At 41.1% G+C, this 19043-nt stretch overlaps 2 protein-coding genes across 2 annotated transcripts; both read left to right on the plus strand.

Annotated features, from left to right (window-relative positions):
- The first annotated feature begins 236 nt into the window (after positions 1–236).
- Positions 237–5591, plus strand: tmx1 (thioredoxin-related transmembrane protein 1). Its single transcript, XM_088312109.1, has 8 exons — positions 237–502; positions 1980–2095; positions 2167–2212; positions 3165–3293; positions 3729–3774; positions 4024–4125; positions 4225–4288; positions 4910–5591. The coding sequence occupies exons 1-8, from the start codon at positions 249–251 to the stop codon at positions 5158–5160; spliced, it is 1008 nt and encodes a 335-aa protein (XP_088168235.1). The 5' UTR covers positions 237–248; the 3' UTR covers positions 5161–5591.
- A 7361-nt stretch (positions 5592–12952) lies between these two features.
- On the plus strand, positions 12953–14203 carry LOC148342877 (dynein regulatory complex subunit 4-like). The gene has a single exon (XM_088306992.1). It carries the CDS (start codon positions 12953–12955, stop codon positions 14201–14203), a length of 1251 nt encoding a protein of 416 aa, XP_088163118.1.
- Positions 14204–19043: the final 4840 nt, after the last annotated feature.

Raw genomic sequence — 19043 nt, forward strand, 5'->3', positions numbered from 1 at the left:
AAATAAAACAATTCTTCGCCTTATTTTGTGCACTCTACGGCTCTATGACCAGCGTCTTTTATCGGTCGTGGTGTCAGCTATTATCTCGATTTGGCGCTTTTGAATTGACAGCAAATGACTCCAATATGACGAAAGCGGCACGACCGCCAATAATGGCGAATTAAAGCCTGCAAACGTCCCATTTTTGTCTATTTCACGGTATTCATCGTGTCAATTTCGAGTGAAATAAACTCAAGTGCCATTCGAATATGAGAAAAACAAGTGGGCGGATTTGCACTCAAACGCATTATTACAGGAGTCAATTTCTGGCTAGCTTAGCGGGCGAGAGCGCCACCATGTTTCCATCGAGTCCGGCTCCAAAACACCCCTCGCCGATATGCTATCTCCTGCTAACCGCGTGCCTCGCGTCCCTGCCGGTTGTCGGGGCCAAGCAGGACAGCCTCCGGGAAGTCACCGACGGCAACTGGGAGGACATCCTGACCGGAGAGTGGATGATTGAATTGTCAGTAGCTTAGCCAAGTTAGTCAGCTAGCCACATGGAGGCGGGGACACTCGGAGGGCATTTTGCCGTGTAACTTTTTGCAAATCCAAATGTTCACAATTGTTCATTCAAACTACCGTTATCAACCCTAATGTAATGTTTTAGTACAATGTTTGGTAGTTGCCTTGCTACGTTCCGTTAGCGTCTCCAACTAGCCGGCTAATCACACGCTCAAGCTAGCAATAAGCCTAACTGTTTTGACGTTCGGGTTTCGAATCCTTTACAAGCGATGGATATTTTTTTCTACATCTTATTGATTGATTAATGTTGAACAGTGGATGAAGCAGTTGCTGTTTAATGTGAAGTCATTCACTGCCAGGCTTTTTCAAAGCATACTTCCACATTTTGCCAACCGTTTTACAGTACCTTAAAAATATTGTGTCCTGTTATAATTCAAGCATCAAACTTACCGGAGAGTGAATTCTATTTTCTAACCAGGAAAAAAAAAGTTTGTTTTTACCTTTTTATGGCCTCTAGTAATCAGCAATGGAACTTGGTATTACTAGCCAAAACACCAGAGTCTGACCAAAAAGTGGAGGGAACAAAAACTAATTTTGTAAAAAGAAACGTCAAGTAGGGCTCTGCCTTCTATTTATTATATGCTTGTGCAACATCTTACAAAAAGAAAAACGAAAACAACTAGTGGTGTTTTTATTCACGGCATTTGTCATTTACTCGAACTGGGTCATCTTCTCTCTTGATCGCGACGTGCACTTTTTGCTACTCACCACAACACATAACTTTCTATACTATACATTTACATACACTGCGTGAGGCGAGGTTATTATGGTTAAGGAAAATTTTGGAAATAACAAACTATATTTTAAAAAACATTTTAATGTTAACGATATCAAGTAGAAATGAAAATGCTTTAAAAAAACAAAAAGTAACTAAAACTTCTTACGTTTATAATGGTGTAATTCTTAAAAAACAAATTATTTTGTTTTGGTCCTTGTCAATAATATGCATGAGTTTTTAGGGTCCATTTTAGATGTAATTATTTTTGGCTTTGCTGCAACAGAAGAACAAAGATCAGTCTTGAGAATTGTAGTTTACTTTATTACACAATAGTTAGTGATCTTGTTTTTGTATTTTGCACTTGACAATCACTCCATATATAAAATATTATTAATATAAAACACATTTTAGGGAAAAAAAACAAGAAAAAATGCTCTAAAACCGAATTAAAACTAACCAAATCTAAACAACAAAAGTCAAAACAAATTTAAACACTAACTAGATTATTACAATTATTAATTTTGTCTTGCTTAGTTAACTGTGTGTTTTGTTAAACTATGTTAGCTGTGCTACCTAATATGCACAAGCTGGCAGTCACTTTTGTTTGATTTTTTTTAGAGATACAATGGTTCGCACGTTTGCTTCACTTTCCTGAACTCCGGGTAATGGCATCTTAAAATAGTTTTCACCCCCTCTGCAGCTATGCGCCGTGGTGTCCGGCCTGCCAGCAACTACAACCGGTGTGGAAGGAGTTTGCTGACTGGGGCGATGACATGGGGGTCAACATCGCCAAGGTGGACGTGACGGAGCAACCAGGTAGGGAGCCCGACAAAAAGTACTTTGTGATTTTATTACGGAGTCTTAACTCGCTGTCCTCCTCATGAAAGGTCTTAGTGGGAGATTCATCATCACGTCACTTCCAACCATTTACCAGTAAGTTTTCCTGCTGTGTTTGGTCGCATATCCTCGGTCTTTACGTTTTTTAAGTTTTTAGAGTTTCAAAGGATTAAGAATTCTGGATGTGTTGAATGTTTTTACAGCATATTTCTTGCATTGGTGAAATTTAACTTAAGCCTGAACAAGGAATTGAATTTAAATTGTCATCACAAAGTTGGAGAATGCAATTTTCCAATTTTTTATTATCATATACATTTGTACATTTTTCTTATATCATGTCTAGATAAATTCAGTGCTTAAGAAGTCCAGTCCTCGTTTACTAATTGTTGTTTTATAAATCAAGAAAAGTTGAAATGAGAAAGTCGCAGATTGGTTTTTGCATTAATCTTGGAATGTGATTTATATATTACTGACTTGTTTTTCGCTTTTTTTTTTTTTAAGTTGTATCGGTGAATGTTTAAAAAGACTGCAAGTCAAAGTGTTTAATATGTTAACAACTAATTGAAACTGAAACTAATTAGTAGTTTTATAGTATTTATTGTAATATATATTAATTTATTCCTAGTATTTGTGAAAGATACTTTGGAGGAGGACCTAAAATAACAATCACAAATTAAACAGCAATCGCGATATTGGCGGGCGGCGGCAATCACGATTCATTTATTTATTTTTGAAAAAAATTTTCATCCCTGGTGGAATTGGCTCAAATGCAACACTTTAATTTTTACTTTCATTTTTCATGAGTTCGATTAAATTATGGAAGACTTTTTCAACATGCAAAAATAATCCCCCCCACCTCATGATGTTAATTAGACAGCTTGATTTTTTTGCACAGGTGTGACTTGGGCAGCGGGCAATAAAGGGCTACGCTAAGTGTACTACCATGTTGATCCATGACTAAAAATAAAATCAAAGAACAAATAAATACTTCATCCAATACTGTATATCATTAGTATTTTTGGTGCGTTGTGTTTGTGGCACGTTCCAGTTGCAAAGATGGCGTCTTCCGCAAGTACCAGGGCGCGCGCACGAAGGACGAGTTACTCAGCTACGTGGACGAAAAGAAGTGGAGTGTGGTGGAGCCCGTCTCCTCCTGGTTCGCGCCATCGTCCTTCCTGTGAGTTTTCGTTCTCCATGTCTGGGTGTTTTGACATTAGAGGTTCCTCTTGAATTTTGTTACATTAAAAATAAAATTAAATGCAGTTGGGTCTCTACTGCTACCGTTTTTTTTATGCGTGCGTGTTGTCTGTAGTAATTTTCAACTAATCTTTAACTCATTCAATCCATTAGACGTATATTTACATTTTCAAAATTGTAGTCCCTGCCTCCCAAAGACGTATTTATACGTCGTAGCCTTTTTCTTTTCTTCTTTTTTTTTTTTTTTTGGCGTCATAGCTCCATGTTTTTATATTTAGAACACAATATTCTGCAGGCCTTACAAAATCAGTCAAAAAACAGAAAAAACCCCCGCTGTGATTGAGGTGTTTCCTCTCGTGAACACGTCTGGGAATAAATGAGTTAAATGATGTCTTGTTTGTGTCATCTTTTGCAGAATGAATTCCATGTCTGCTCTTTTCAAGCTCTCCATGTTCATCCGGGTAAGTGTTATCCACGCGTGTTAAGCTCTCGACCAGGCATCACTTCATTGTTTCTTTTTGAGTGTGGCTTCTTGAGCCCTTTTGTGCATCTACGAATGATAGATGCCTACCAAATCCATTGTCGCTTAGTGACACAGGCTTGAGACTATTTTTGTGGGTCTTCTCAATATAGACGGGCCTAGCAAATTTCATGTTGCTCATCCACAAAATACGCAAGCATGCTCCTATTAATGATTAATTTTCTTCCAGTGGTGCCATAACTACATGACGGAGAAGCTTGGCATTCCCGTGTGGGGCTCATATATCATCTTCGGCCTGGTCACGCTCTTCTCCGGCCTCGCCCTCGGACTGGTGAGCAAAACCGGAACTTTTTCGCACTCGTGTTTTTATTATTTTTTTTAAATAATGTACCGCTGACAATATTTGCTGTTGCTATTGTTTGTTTTTCAGTTGCTGGTGTTCATCGCCGACTTTGTCTTCCCGTCACGCCGATTCTCGCCGGCCTACTATCAGAGTAAGTTCATGTTTTCGTACGCCCGGTAGTCGAGAATATCCCATAATGGAAAGCGTATACTCGTTTTAATTCATTGTAAAGACCAAATATTTTTTTGTGAGTCAGCGTTGAACTGTGGCGGTTGCTGAAGTGCCATTTTTTTTACGTGCTAATGATTTATAAACATCATTGTTAACCATTTGTGAACCGTTCATGAGGTTGCCCTGATTACTAAGCAGTGCCGAAAATCAATACAGTACTAATTACTTTTGTTCTCAAAACAATAGAATTAACTTTAGCATCTCACAATTTCTCATTCAAATAGTTAAGGCAAAACATTTCTCCTTAATACGTCCCCTTTAAAGATGCAGATTTATTACACTGATACAGCGGCGATAAAAAGTCTACACACCCTCTGCGCATTTCGTCTGCACATCCTCTTGCAACTGAGGAATGTGGCCGTGTTCGGAATTCACCAATTACATTCAAACTCGGGTGACAATGCGTCGACACACAGCTGCCACCATTTTAACTTCTGATTAGCCCCAAATAAACTTCAGCTGTTCGACAATCATGGCGACTCGGTTGGCCTTTAAAGCGCAGCGTCAATGCAAGCGCCTAACTCTTGTCGCTGACGCACAGAGAAACAAACGGCGGACCAGGCCTGGCTCCTCCAACAGCAGCAGGAGGAGGAGGAGCACGAGGCCGACGGCGAGGAGGATGACGATGAAGAGGAGGAAGAGGATGAAGAAGACGACGAGGCGTGGCGGACGCGGCGACCGCGCAGGGCCTCCCCCGAGGGCCGCCCCGAGACCAAAGGACAGGCCGTGAGGAAGCGGGCGGTGCCTCGACGCAATGAGGAGGATGAGGATGAAGAGGAGGAGGACACCTAGAGGGACGGAGTGGAGCATCACGTCATCTCTTGTCGAGTGGGAGGAACCTCACACTTCTGACGACGTTTACAACGCTCCTCTCCTCCTCCTCCTCTTCGGTCGCCATGGCGGCTCCACACAGGAACAAAACTTGAGCGTTGGGAGGTTTGTGGAGTGGTTGGAAGTTTGCAGTGTTCTTTTTTCAGCTATGCATCCTTACATTCTTTTTTTTTTTTAATCTTTTTTTTTTATTTTTTTTTTTTTAAAGGTTTTATTTTATGTATATAGATGTCGTTTGTCCCCGTGACAGTGTTTGATGGCTCACGAGTGCGGTGTTAGCCGAAGTTAGGGATGCTAAATTTCTGATTTTTTTTTTTTTTTCAAGTTGGAACATTTCCATGGAAAGAACCAAGAATTTAAATGGGAATAAATGAGGAATTCAAAACATTGAATGTTGTCTCTTAACTCACTCACTGCCATTGACGGATAAATACGTCAAAGATCCATTTTTTTCGCTCGGCTGATAGTGAATGAGTTAATAGGGAATTTAAGACTCCCCGCAAAATAAGACTAAATGGAAGTGTTGTTAAATTTGAATAGAATATAATATGAAGCTTCAAAATTATGAGAATTGCTTTTCTCACCACTCAAAATGTCGTGGTTGTGTCTGCTGAAAATTAGATGCTACTTTTTCTAGCATCTTTTCTTCACATTGATGTTGAGCTGCAAAAATGAAAAAAAACTTTGTCCTCACAGAGAGGTTTAGCTATGTTAGCATATAGCATCATTAGCACGAGCATATTCACTACTATAAATTCTCTACGTGTCACTTCTATTTCACAGTGTTGCTCATATTGTAGCGAGCAGCCGAGCCCTTACATGTGTCGCAGCAAACAGAATTTCCTGTTCTGTGGTTATAATGACACCCACAACTGGAGATTGTTGTCTACTTCTATTTTTTTTTTGTGTGCGTGTGTGTGTTTCATTTTGTTGTTGTTTCGAATAACTGACTCTGGGTGAATTACAATTAATTGTCCTCTTTGTATTCCATTAAAGGTTGTTTTACACGCTGTGGTCTTCATTTTAAAAACTGAAGTGCAGGCAGTTTTTATCACAGCTAATACGACATTTTAATTGCGACGCTTTAATAAATTCGTAATGTAGCATGACAATTATCGTCAACTCATAATCTTTCAAGGCGTGCAACGCACTATTGTATTTTTTTTTTTTACCACCATAATCGTAATGTAAAATCGTCCCAGCTCTTTGAACTCAGTGTGAAATGAAAACAATTTATATAGATAAGCAGCTCATGTAATGGAAGTCTGGATACGGTTATATTTAGATTTTTTTAATGACGTTTACGAGTGATTACAGCTGCCACACTGCTCATATATTTCTTACCAGTAGATGTCACTCTAAGAGTACAAAATGTTAAAAAAAATTTTTTACTTCGTTATTAAACATTTCAAATAGATTTTGAAGTCAAATTTGGACCATTAACTGGACACTTCATTAGGTACAATCCTAGTGATTTGTCATTTCACCATAGTAAATTATTATTCACAATTTCATGACGATACCTCAATATAATTGGAAATTACCTGATTTAAAAAAAATATATATTTCATGAAAGACTCTTCAGTTGTATTTCCTTTCCGTTAACCATAAATGAACTCCACAATTACGCGCTTTGTTTTTTTTTCTTCAGCTTTTTAGTGATGTCACCACCAAAGATCACAATTGGTGGCAAAAGATTAATTGTGTGATGATATCTATAGAACAGGAAATGAAATTTATCGTGATGTCGAGAAGGCGAAGGCAGGTCAAATGCGCTATAGAAATAAAATTGTATTGAATAAACCCACAAGTCACAGAGTGTGATTTCTTTTGTTTTTTTGTTTTTAATGCATGTTGGTGTTATGGTTCCCGAGAAACACGAAGTCAGCCAACCGAGCGACCGTTTCCACGGAGATGGCGAGGTTTGTTGTGGCTCTCGGCACCCGATCCGCAACTCACATCTGGTTCTGGGTCGGTCGAAAAGCCCCCAACACACATGCTTTACACACCCTGAGTTTAAACATTTTCTGCTTGGCAATGGAGCGGGTGTGCATTGAAACATCGGAATTCATTTAGGATTGGGACATCAGAGAAAGGGAGGGAGAGTTTCTTTTGTGACCTCAACATTTGCAATAGTTCAATTTAGCCAAGATTGTAAGTTTGTGAGTTGGTCCGGGATCGTATTATACACAAGCATAGAGAAAAAAAATGCTTATTCAACTTTTGTGTTAATATAGTGAGTGACTTAGTGAATGGATGAGATTTAAGCAGTGGTGGGCGGTCAAGGCCTTCTCTGCTGGCCTAATATAATCAAGAAATCATGATCCTATTCTTCACATTGATGTCATATTTTATACCAGTGTTGTATTTTAGAGAGTTTTTATCCAATCAGAATTTAGCTAGCTCGTGTTGCCAGGCAGATTTCACAATACCAGTCACACATGCTATTTGTCAGAGGCCTTCAGATACAAAGGCAAGAGAAATGAAACAAAAGTAATGAAGTTGGGGAAAATAAAAAAACTTCCTGTTAGTGGGGAATAGATTTTTGGACCGTGTGGAAAAAAAATCCTGAAATTACTTTGGTAACATTTTTGTATGAATTTACAAGGTAAATATTGCTGAGCTGATATGACGTAATATTCAGATTTATGGCTCACAAAATACTTTAGCAAGCAAGAAAAGCTGTTGGAAGTATTGCTGAAGAATCCTGACAGCCTTGTTAGGTCTGAAAGGCCCATCATCGCTTTTTGTTGACGTCGGAGTGTCTGGACTTGGACATGCCTCCTGTGGAAAATGAATTTTCCCACAAGCGAGAGGGACGATGTCTAAAATGTAAATTTGCCGCTGCGAAATAAAACAAATCAATTTGCATGATGGAACAAGAAGGAGTTTATTTATTTATTTATTTATTTATTTATTTATTTATTCATTTATTTATTTATTTATTTATTTATTTATTTATTTATTTATTTATTTATTTATTTATGTATTTATTTATTCATTTATTTATTTTATTTTATATTTATTATTATTAATTTTTTGCTACTTAGCAGGCTACTTAATTAGTTAGTGTACCATTTTTGTTTTTGCAATGAGGAGAATGCTTTTATTGTAACTCAAATGACCGGCAGAATTTATCAGACAAGAGTGAAGAAAAAAATACCGACTTCACTCTTCTGAATTAAGTTTGACTTTCAAACTCAAGCTCGGCTGGGGAGATCCGCTTCTAAATCTCCTCGCTATTTTTATTATCCAGAGTTGTAAACCAGCGCAGTGAGAAAAGATTTTTTTTTCCCAAGGAGGCATTTGAATGGAGCCAAGTCGCATTGTTTGGATTTCACGCTTGACATGTCGACACATTCCCAAACGTTAGCTTTGGTTCATCTCGCCGAATGGAGGGCAGGCCCCAACTTGTGTGTGCGAGCTCACCTGTGGTCACGTTTCATCACCTTTTGCCTCATGCACACATTCGCACACACAAGAGTGCAACTGAGGCAGAATTTCAAACTTCCTGTGTTTTTTCAGGCATGGCTGCTTGAGATTTTTTTTTTTTGTGGGTCTACCCGTGATAGACACGCTGACCAAATTTTAGGTTGCTAAGTGAATCTGGTTTCGGGGAGGATGATTACACTTGTCGACAGCAAATTTTAATCCAAGCTTGCTTTATGTATTTTTAACGCCAATTTTTTTTTTTTTTAAAAAGGCTACTTCAGGTCCTCAAGATATATATAATTTTTTTTTTTTAATTTTGATTTATAAAAGCTTGCATAAGATGACCTTCTCCATGCGTTGTAATTCACAGCTATGATGTTTAAGAAAATAAATCTGTGCGTTATAAACCTTAATCTATAACATCACCTCATGTGCTTGGATAAAAATGAGGGCACATTCTCAATCGTCGGCAAAAAAACAAAAAAAAAAGTTAAAGTAAAGTTCACTTGACCAGTGTTTGGTGAATTCTCGACGGGGCTACCGAGGCAAAATGTCTGCTTCAAAATAAAATGGCAGACTTTCTGTGTCTTTACAGGAATGGTTTCTGGAGACTTTTTGGAGGGCCTACCAGTGAGAGACAAGCTTACCAAAAGAGAATCTGATTTTGTCAGATGATTTGTCTTTGATGAAAGCTTGAAGGGCCTTCTGAGTAGAAATGGCCATTTTTTTTGGACCCACCTAGCCTAAATGGCAAACTTGTGTCCCGTGTCTTTTCAGGCATGGCTTCTTTGAGATTTTTTTGGGTGCATCTACTCATCGTAGACATGTCTGCCAAATTTCACGGTGCAAAGTGAAACTACAAGACTCATTCTCTTTGGAATCAAATTTTATCCACTCGTAACTTGTCAAGGATTGATTTATGTTTCTTCTGATACAAGACCCCCAGATTAAAACGCATGTTCCCGCTCATGTCTTTGGTTGTAAACCTCAAACCCATTTTACACTCCCACAAAAAAAAAAGAAATGATGATGCTAACCAAGTGGCATATGTGACGCAGATGCCTCAGACTGCAACGCCATTCTGTGCGCGGTCTGAGACGACAGTTCCAGCGTTAATATTCCTTAAAAATTCTTATTTTTTTTCTATTAAAGGCAGGGGTGGGCAAACGTTTTGATTGGCGGGCCACAATGGGTTCTAAAATTTGACAGAGGGCAGCAGCAGATGGAGGGAGTGTTTTGGTAACCTCACCTTATTGGAGAAAATAAATAAATTTAATTTTAAATGAAAGTGAACAAAAGCAATACAACAATATATATGTCTTTGAAAAACCGCAGTATTTAGAAAATAAATTATGAACAAGGTTTATTCATTTAATTTTTTTCAAGTTCGGCGGGCCGGAGTAAGACGTTTAACGGGCCACATGTGGCCCCCGGGCCGTAGTTTGCCCACGCCTGATTTAAGGGATGTCCAACATAACCCTTGAAAAGTAAAAAAAATTAAATCCTGTGGTTTAACCAGTCAACACGAAATTTGTCAGACATGCCCTCAAAATTGCAATTGCAAGTTCATATATTATTTTTTTTAATCAATTAATTCAACTGTGTTACAAAATAAGAAAAATAATAATACGTAAATTTTTGGTCTCATAGGTACACAGCAAGCAGTTTATGCTAATTGCAGCATTGGTCCTCCTGAGAATGCCTTCTGCATGAAGTCTTTGATTGAATTGAAACTCAATCAAAGTGAATCGAAAATCAAATCAAATCGGGCCCTTGTGTTTCGAATCAAATCGATTTTGGAATAGCAAGCATTAGTAAGCTATCATCATTTTTACGAAACTTGCAGTTCGTGTTTGGACTTTCTCTAGGATGAAATAACATTTGTGGTTTGCTCAAATACTTCATGAGGACGCAATTGCGGGAAAGTCTGGAATGATATGGACGAGGAAGAGGGGTGGCTCCAGCGGTGGTGACCACGTGAAACTTCCAACTGAAGGAAGAAAAAAGCTTCCATCCTTGAGGAAAAAAAAAACAAAAAGCGCTTACGTCAACATCCGAAAAACACGAGGCTGAAAAACCATAATTCTTTTCAGATGTATCAGTGATGTCCCGGAATGCGCTAATCGGTCATGTTTGGTGGAAACAGACAACGAGCCTTGGAGACACTTAATCCTTCCACAAACGTCTCCCGGTATACAAGTTTTAAGTTACAACAAAAGCTTGTTTCTGTGGTGGGACTTTTTTTTTTTTTTTTTTTTTTAAGATGTAAGATTAAGAGTCGAGCTGCAGTGCAGAGTTCACAGGCCGGTGAAATATCGAGGTCCTTGTAGAATCGCTCGCATCAACGTCACTTACTCGTTTTTTTTTATTGATTTAAATGACATCACAAATTGTGACGTTGTTTTGTCTGGCTGAGACGCTTGACAAAAAGTAGTTGAAAAACAACGATATGTGGAAGAAGATTCTTCTATCTTTCTATTGTGGGTTGTCATTGTTTTTTGTGATAGTTTGCATTTTCCCAAAGTCACTTTCATCGGGCTTGTACATCGTGTAAAGTCGTGTTATGCCAAAAAGCGGTGGCGGGCCGTGCATTTCATACGTAGGCCGTCAACGAAGTCCGACTTAGTCCGACTTGATTAAATCCCCCTCATGATACCGTATGGCCAAGTGGTCTAAGGCGCCGCGTTCAGGACCCAGTCTCCCCAGGAGGCCTGGGTTCGAATCTCGAATTTCCCCATTGTGGGACTAATAAAGGGCAAATTATTATTATTATTATTATTATTTTATGACACCAAGGCTGGACAAATAATGAACAGACACTTACGCACTACTGAGCGAATGTTGGATGACCGAGCTTCAAGTCCGACTTGAAAATGGCCTCGCAAGTGTATCTGCAATTAAATCCACACTTTTCCCTCCTTCGGCCGTTGTGGTTTAAAAAAATCAAGAATATATTTCAGATTTTCAAACGGTCGCCAGTTACGACTTCCAGGTGTGTTGATTTCGCATAGCGCTGCCCCCTCATGAGTGAGTATCCAAGCACAAGACGCGTTTATCACCTTCAACATAAGGCCAGCGAGAAGGCCTTACTGTCATCAACTCGTGATCTGATTGGCTATCGCAACTGCCTATCAACTGTTAAAAGCCCCCTTGAGGCCCGCACGATTGTATCTGAAGGCCTCGGACGAATAGTCCGTGCGACTGGTATTATGAAATCTGCCTGGCAACACGAGCTGTCTGAATTCTGATTGGATAAAAACTCCAACCTAAAAATTCAACACTAGTTGTGAAACAATCGTATTTCGCCGGGGTCGATATGAAAGCCGCAGGAAAAAAAAAATGCCTGCCACAAAATTAGAAGCATAGCGGTCAACTTGGCATTTACTCAGATGCACCTTTCAGACATACGACATTGAACATACCAAAACAGGGAGAACTTGCACGTTCCACACATGTTGACCGAAGACCAGATTTGAACCCCGAACCTGAACTGTGAAGCACATGTTGCTAACCGCTTGATAACCGACATGCTGCCCTTTACCAAATATTCTGTCTCCAAAAATTAATTTACTGTCTCTGTCGCTCCACAGGCCTGAGATTCTGGGTTTGAATCTGGGCTTCAGGTACTCTGTTTTTTCCCCACATTCCCGCAAAAACATTTAGGAAAGTTAAGACTCTAAATTGTGAATGCTTGTTTGTCCATACGTGACCTGTGACGGACTGCCGACAAGTCCAGGGTGTTCCCAGTGATGGGTAAATGACGCTTCAAAATTGCTTCGTGAACCACTTGTTTTATTTATTTTTTGACCCCTTTAACTCATTCACAACCAGCCCAGTAAAAAAAAAAAATGATTTTGACGTATTTATCCGTCAATGGTATTGAATGAGTTAATTAAATCAAAGTCAACATTGGGCTGTAAGCGCGCACACACGCATTTATTTGTCCCATCTAGAAAAGTGAAAAAAATGCAAATTGAAGCTTCGTTTTCCCATCACTGGGTGTTCCTCTCCACCTGCCCAAAATTAGTTGGGCAAAGCTCCAGATCACAGAGTGAAAATATCCACATAAAGATGTCATCTATGATGTTCGATGAGGCTTGTTGTGTCATCTTGACCAACCGACTCTTCAAAGAACACCTCATGAGCAAAGATGACATCGCAACATTTCAAACTCGATGACAGTTGTAGTTTCAAAGTCGCATTGTGCGAGAGCCGAAAATCATCTGACAGCAATCAACTCACTATCCTCAAAATACATCCAGGACTTTTATTTTATTTATTTATTTATTTTTCGGGGTGGAGGTTGTTGGTGTTCTCCAAGATGGCCGGCAAAGGGAAGGGAAAAGGCAAAGGCAAAGGCAAAGGCAAGGTGGTGGAAGTCAATGAAAACGTGCCACTGACTGAATTGACGGAGGAGCAGCTGACGGAGCGTGTCGCCAAGATTACAGCCGAGCTGGGCCGCATCCAAGACGAGAAGAAGAGCTTCGGGCTCATGCGGGACCAGGTCAAAGCCTTCTGGGAGATCTCCAAGCAGAAGCTGCAAGACGTGAAGGACAAGCTGCGCGAGGGCAGCATTGTGCGTGACGAGGCCAAAATGCGCCACCGGATGAAGGTGGCCAAGTACCAGCAGAAAGTCCGGCACCTGGAGTCGGAGTGCCACACCAATGTCTCCCAACTGAAGCTGGACGGCGCCGGCTTCTCCACCATCAACGACAACAACCGCTTCGAGATGGAGCAAGGGGCGCTGAACGAGATCCGCAGCCTGCAGGTGGACCTCAGCGAGAAAGAGCTCTACAGCCAAAACCATATCGAGCAGCTGAAGTTCGAGCAGGCGTCTAAACTGGTGGACATCATCGTCCCGCACGACTGGAGGAAGGTGGAGCTGGAGGCCAAGCACAACGCCAAGATTCTCCCGATGTTTGAGGCCTCCGAGAAGAAGCTGGAAGCCGAGATCAACATCCTGGACACCCAAATGCAAATCCGTCTGGAGTGTCTGAAGAAAGAGCACGACGGCGCCTTCCGCCACGCGCTAAAGCGAAGCTGGGAGTTCTACCAAGTGCACATGGAGGAGATCTCCCTCCTGGAGAAGCAGCTCACCACTCTGATGTGCCAGGGCGTGGTACGACAGCTGTCGTCCATCCAGAAGCAGCCGTCGTGCCCGCAGGAGAACTTGCAGCAGGACAAGAAGAAACTGCAGGAGCTCCACAGGCAGCTGGAGAGTCACAACGAGGACAAGGCCCAGCGCGAGGCCAGCGACGGCCGCCTCAGAGTCCTGGAGGAGGAGCTGGAGGAGCTGTCAATCAAGCACAGCGCCTTCTTGCAGGAGCTGGAGCAAAAAGAGCTGGAGCACGAGGATCTGCTCAAAAGCCACGCGACGGGTCTTCTGCACGTCCAGCACCGCAACGGACTGCGGACAAGGCAGTTGAAGCTGAAGCTGCAAGTCGCTGCCGAAACACTTGAGAAGCTCGAAAAGAGCCTTAACACTGGCGAGCTCGCATCATTGATGAAATTCTTGCCGGGTTCGGCGCGCGGGGAGGGAGCCTCAGGACAGACCGAGGAACTACGATTCTGACTCCGGCCTTCCTGAGTGGAGTTTGCGTGTTCTCCCCGTGCCTGCGTGGGTTTCCTCCGGGTACTCCGGTTTCCTCCCACATTCCAAAAACATGCAGGGCAGGTTAATTGGACATTCGTCATCGACTTCAGGAGGAACAAGACTGTGCCGCCCCCCCTCTGCATCGAAGGCGTGTGTGTGGAGAGGGTCCACACGTTCAAGTTCCTGGGAGTACAGATCTCCGATGACCTCTCCTGGACACACAACACCACAGCAGTGGTAAAGGGGGTCCACCAGCGTCTGCACTTCCTGAGGGTCCTCAGGGAATTCAACCTGGACAAGAAGCTGCTGCTGGTCTTGCTGCCGGCTGACCTACTGTGTCTCTACCTGGTACGGCGGCTGCACTGAGGCAGACCGAGTGAGCCTCCAGAGGACGGTCAAAACAGTGCAGAGGATTATTAGCTGCCCTTTCCCCTCCCTGTCGGACATCTACACCGCCCGGTGCCTCAGCAGAGCTCCCAATATCATTAAAGACAATACTCACCCGAGCTCACACCAGTTGGACCTGTTGCCCTCTGGCAGGCGCTACAGGTGCATCAAAAAAAAGACGAACAGACTGAAAAACTGTTTCTTCCCGAGAGTCATCTCCATGCAGAACTCTCACACACAACCACCCTTACCTTGCAGAACAGCGATATCTTGTTTTTATTTATCCAATTTCGTATTTATTTTCGATTTAATTATTTAACTTTTAATTAATCTATTTATGTATTTAATGAAATTATTGTTGAATTGCACTGGAGCGGGGAGCTCTCTAATCTGGTTGCACACTGAGTACAATGACAATAAAGGGCATTCTGATTCTGATTCTGATTCTGATTCTGATTCTGATTCTGATTCTGATTCTAAATTGCCCCTAGGTATGAGCGTGAGCCCGAATGGTTATTCGTCTCTGTGTGCCCTGCGATTGGCAGGCAACCAGTTCAGGGTGTCGCCCGCCTACTGCCCGAAGACAGCTGGTATAGGCTCCTAGTTAGGAGAAGTGGAACAGATAATGGATGGATACACGGATTCTGAGAAGCAAGATTTTCACCTTCCGTGGCCTTTTACTCAGAGATGCGATATTAGACAATTATACGGCGTGTATTATTTCAATCATCAATGGGTGGCTGCTGCTACGCCCACAGGAAACAAATTAAGGTTCAGTGTCTTGCCCAAGGACACTTTAACTGCAGACAGTCAGCGCCAGGATTCAAACTGGCAACCCTTTAGTCACTGGACAATCTGGTGCACCAACTAAGCCAGAGTCGCCCTCAATTAGTACATTTATTTTATTTTTTTTTGACCAGCCAGTCTGGCTCCAAAACAGGAGGCTGTTAAAGTCGTCTCTGACTTGCCCACAAGATAAGTTTGGAACCTTTCTCATGAAAACACAACGCTCCTGATAATCCGTATGCGGGTCACAATGGCCGAAGACAGCCTAAGCTAATCTACTTCCTGCTGGTTGTCAGAGTCGCCGGCATGGTCGCTGTGATAAAACGGAGCGAAATCACACTGTAGTGGCGGCAGAACAAGAACAATATGCTTAGGGGGTTGCGAATTGCTGCACTGTTTACAGGAACAAAGAGTAGAGTCGCAAACAAAACGAAATCAATTCAGCATTTTTTTTTTTTTTTGCAAATTTGTGTGGTCCTTGTGAAAATATTTGGGAAAAATGGCATTTGGGTACCATTTGGTCATTTTTTCCGAATTCACTCAAATTTTTGCTTTACAACACAGAGCAAAAAAAATGAATAAAAACTTGACACCTGTCACGTCGTCTCCTATTTTTTTACATTCTCATGGCTGGAGTTCCATGTTCTGGATTTCTGAGCCACATTACAACAGACCCTGCCTTGGAATGTTATGTAGAATGAACAGCAGTGTCCCTAAACGCAACCAGATGTTCCCACCGGTGAAAGCCTTGTGGTCCCGCGCTGGGCCGGGACCCGGACCGATCCAAAATGCGTCACCGCGGATGAACCCCAAAGTCCGGATTTTTAGGCCTTAGTTAAACAGCGCTTCTTCCTTTACCTCACTGTTCTGATTCTAAGAGGCTCTTTATTTGGATGTTGCCATTTAATTTGGAGGCGGTTAATGTTGCGAGTGAACCAAAAGCGTAATTTTGAATACACTCGTTCTTTGTGTGTGTGTGTGTGTGTGAACCAAGAAAACTATATGCTATCATTCTTGATCATTGTTTTATTACGTGTCAGCCGGTTGTGCAGTCACTTCCTGTCCTGGTTGCCTGGCAACCTGAAGGCCGTAAAGTGTTCCTACTCGAGAGTTTAATCTCTTGCACCGCTGGCTGGAAGGTCATTGACAACATGTCCTCCCGATAAATGCAGTTTGTGGTGATACACTACGTTTGTTATGGCGCTTCTCACCACCGATAGTCACTTACGGAACAAAGGTTGAATTTCACTGCAGTTCACATCGTATTTAATATTTTTAACTCATTCACTGCCAGTCGAGTGGGGGGAAAAAAAAGGGAATTAGGACGTCTTTAGCCGTCAATGGCAGTAAATGAGTTAATTTACAGTGTTTATATCCTATTAAATGTCTGTGAACCTCTAATCTATCCTATTTACACCCTATTTCCTGTTTCAATAGCTTTCATCTCAAATGTCTTTATACGCCTCGAAATAGAAGTTGTTTGAATATTTATAATTACTCTAAGGCAGGGGTGGGCAAACTTTTTGATTGGCGGGCCACAATGGATTCTAAAATTTGACAGAGGGGCCGGACCAGGAGCACATGGATGGAGTGCTTTGGTAACCTCACCTCATCGGAGAAAAAAAAATACATTTAATTTTAAATGAAAATAAAGAAAAGCATTATATATATATATATATATATATATATATATATATATATATATATATATATCTTTGAAAAATCACAGTATTTAGAAAATAAAACATTAAAGTTTATTCATTTAATTTTTTTAAAGTTTGGTGGGCCGGATTAAAACGTTTAACGGGCCGCATGTGGCCCCCGGGCCGTAGATTGCGGACAGCTGCTCTAACGTATGCTAATTTCAGGGTGGGCCTTGGGTGGGCATATTTGGCGCTAATGCAGCAATCACATTGGTAGATATGAAATGCGTATCAGATCGTTACTATTTTCATTTATTTTTTTTGTTGTTGTTGTTTTTTTATTTTTTTTTAGTGCCTGTTTACGTTGCATTGACGCATATGCAAATTGTGCCTACTTGAGAACCAACTTTGTAAAAAAAAAAAAAAAAAAAGGAATTAGATCACACATTGTAAATCCAGTCAAATACGAACACGACTGAATGTCTCACAACTTCCTCCATCTCAGATCAAGTTGATCAATGATAAAAAATGGTCTTCACGTCTGTTTCAAAGAGGCATTTGGGGGAATCTCAAGAAGTCCTCGGGGGTGCTAACGGGGCCGAGGTTGAGAGGAGGGTGAGACGCCAAAAGAGCAAAGGCAGCGAGCACAGATTAAAGGCATGGAGCGCTGACGTTGAACCGTGCCGGAACTGCAGATGAAGTTGTTTTTGGGAAGGTAATGACAGGTGAAATGACTCCCGTGCCGAGACGATAAAAAGATATCACGTTGAGTTGACAACGTGAGAGCAATAAACCCGATACGCGCCGCACCGCAGAAACAATATAAAACTAAGCGAGACGCATGCCGAGCCTCTAGGTGGCGATGTCACATTGTGAAGAAACACCACGCCCCGAAGCTGCATATTTACATACCGACAATCGGTCCTAATTGGACAATTTTCACTCCCTTTACTTGCCATCAAAGTCAGAAAGGCCCGATTATTGGATGTCTCTGAAGGATAATCCGGTGGTGTGGGATATGTTAAGAGTGTTTTTGCGCAATCTTTTCAGAAAACGGTTGAGGTCACCAATCCTAAATGTTAAACCTCTTTAAGTATGTGAAGCGGGGTACACACATACAATCGGGCCAAATTTGATCTTTTTCCTCAACGCGATTATTGGATATGAATGATTTTTGAAGTTTATCATAGGCTACACAAATGTGGATACCTCTAAAAGATAAATGATTATGATGATCCTAATGATGATCCTGTGGTGTGATGTGTATGATAAGTGATTTTTTAATTTTTTTATTTTTAATCCTGATCCTAATTATCCTCTGGTGTGGAGTGTGTTGAGATGGTATTTCTTTCTCTCTGAAATCTGCTCAGAAAACAAAAGATAAATGATTATGATGATCCTAATGATGATCCTAATGATCCTAAATGATTATCCTGTGGTGTGATGTGTATGAGTGATTTTTTATTTTATTTTTTTAAAAATGCGGATTTTAAGGGATTATCTTCTGGTGTGTAGTGTGTTGAGATGGTATTTCTTTCTCTCTGAAATCTGCTCAGAAAACAAAAGATAAATGATTATGATGATCCTAATGATGATCCTGTGGTGTGATGTGTATGATAAGTGATTTTTAAAAAAAATGCTAATCCTGAGTGATTATCCTCTGGTGTGGACTGTGTTGAGATGGAATTTCTTTCTCTCGGCAATCTGTTCAGACAACAATCAGGTCAGACAATCATGTTAATCCTGCTCAATGTTTCAAGCAGGGTATACACTTACAGACTGCTGGGCCAATTTGGATCATTTTCACCCGATTGTGATCAAATTCACCAGTGGCCCAATTATCACATGTGAATGATTATCCTGCCCAATTATCCTGTGGTGCGAGGGGTATGTTTAAAGTGAATTTTCAAAAGATGATTTTGAGTGATTATCCTGTGGTGTGGGGTGTGTTTCGACTGATTTTTCAAAAGGTGATCCTGAACGATTATCCAATGGTGTGGATT

This window comes from Idiotropiscis lumnitzeri, chromosome 1, assembly GCF_059441095.1.
Source record: "Idiotropiscis lumnitzeri isolate Australia: NSW breed Sydney's pygmy pipehorse chromosome 1, RoL_Ilum_1.0, whole genome shotgun sequence".
Taxonomy (NCBI): domain Eukaryota; kingdom Metazoa; phylum Chordata; class Actinopteri; order Syngnathiformes; family Syngnathidae; genus Idiotropiscis; species Idiotropiscis lumnitzeri.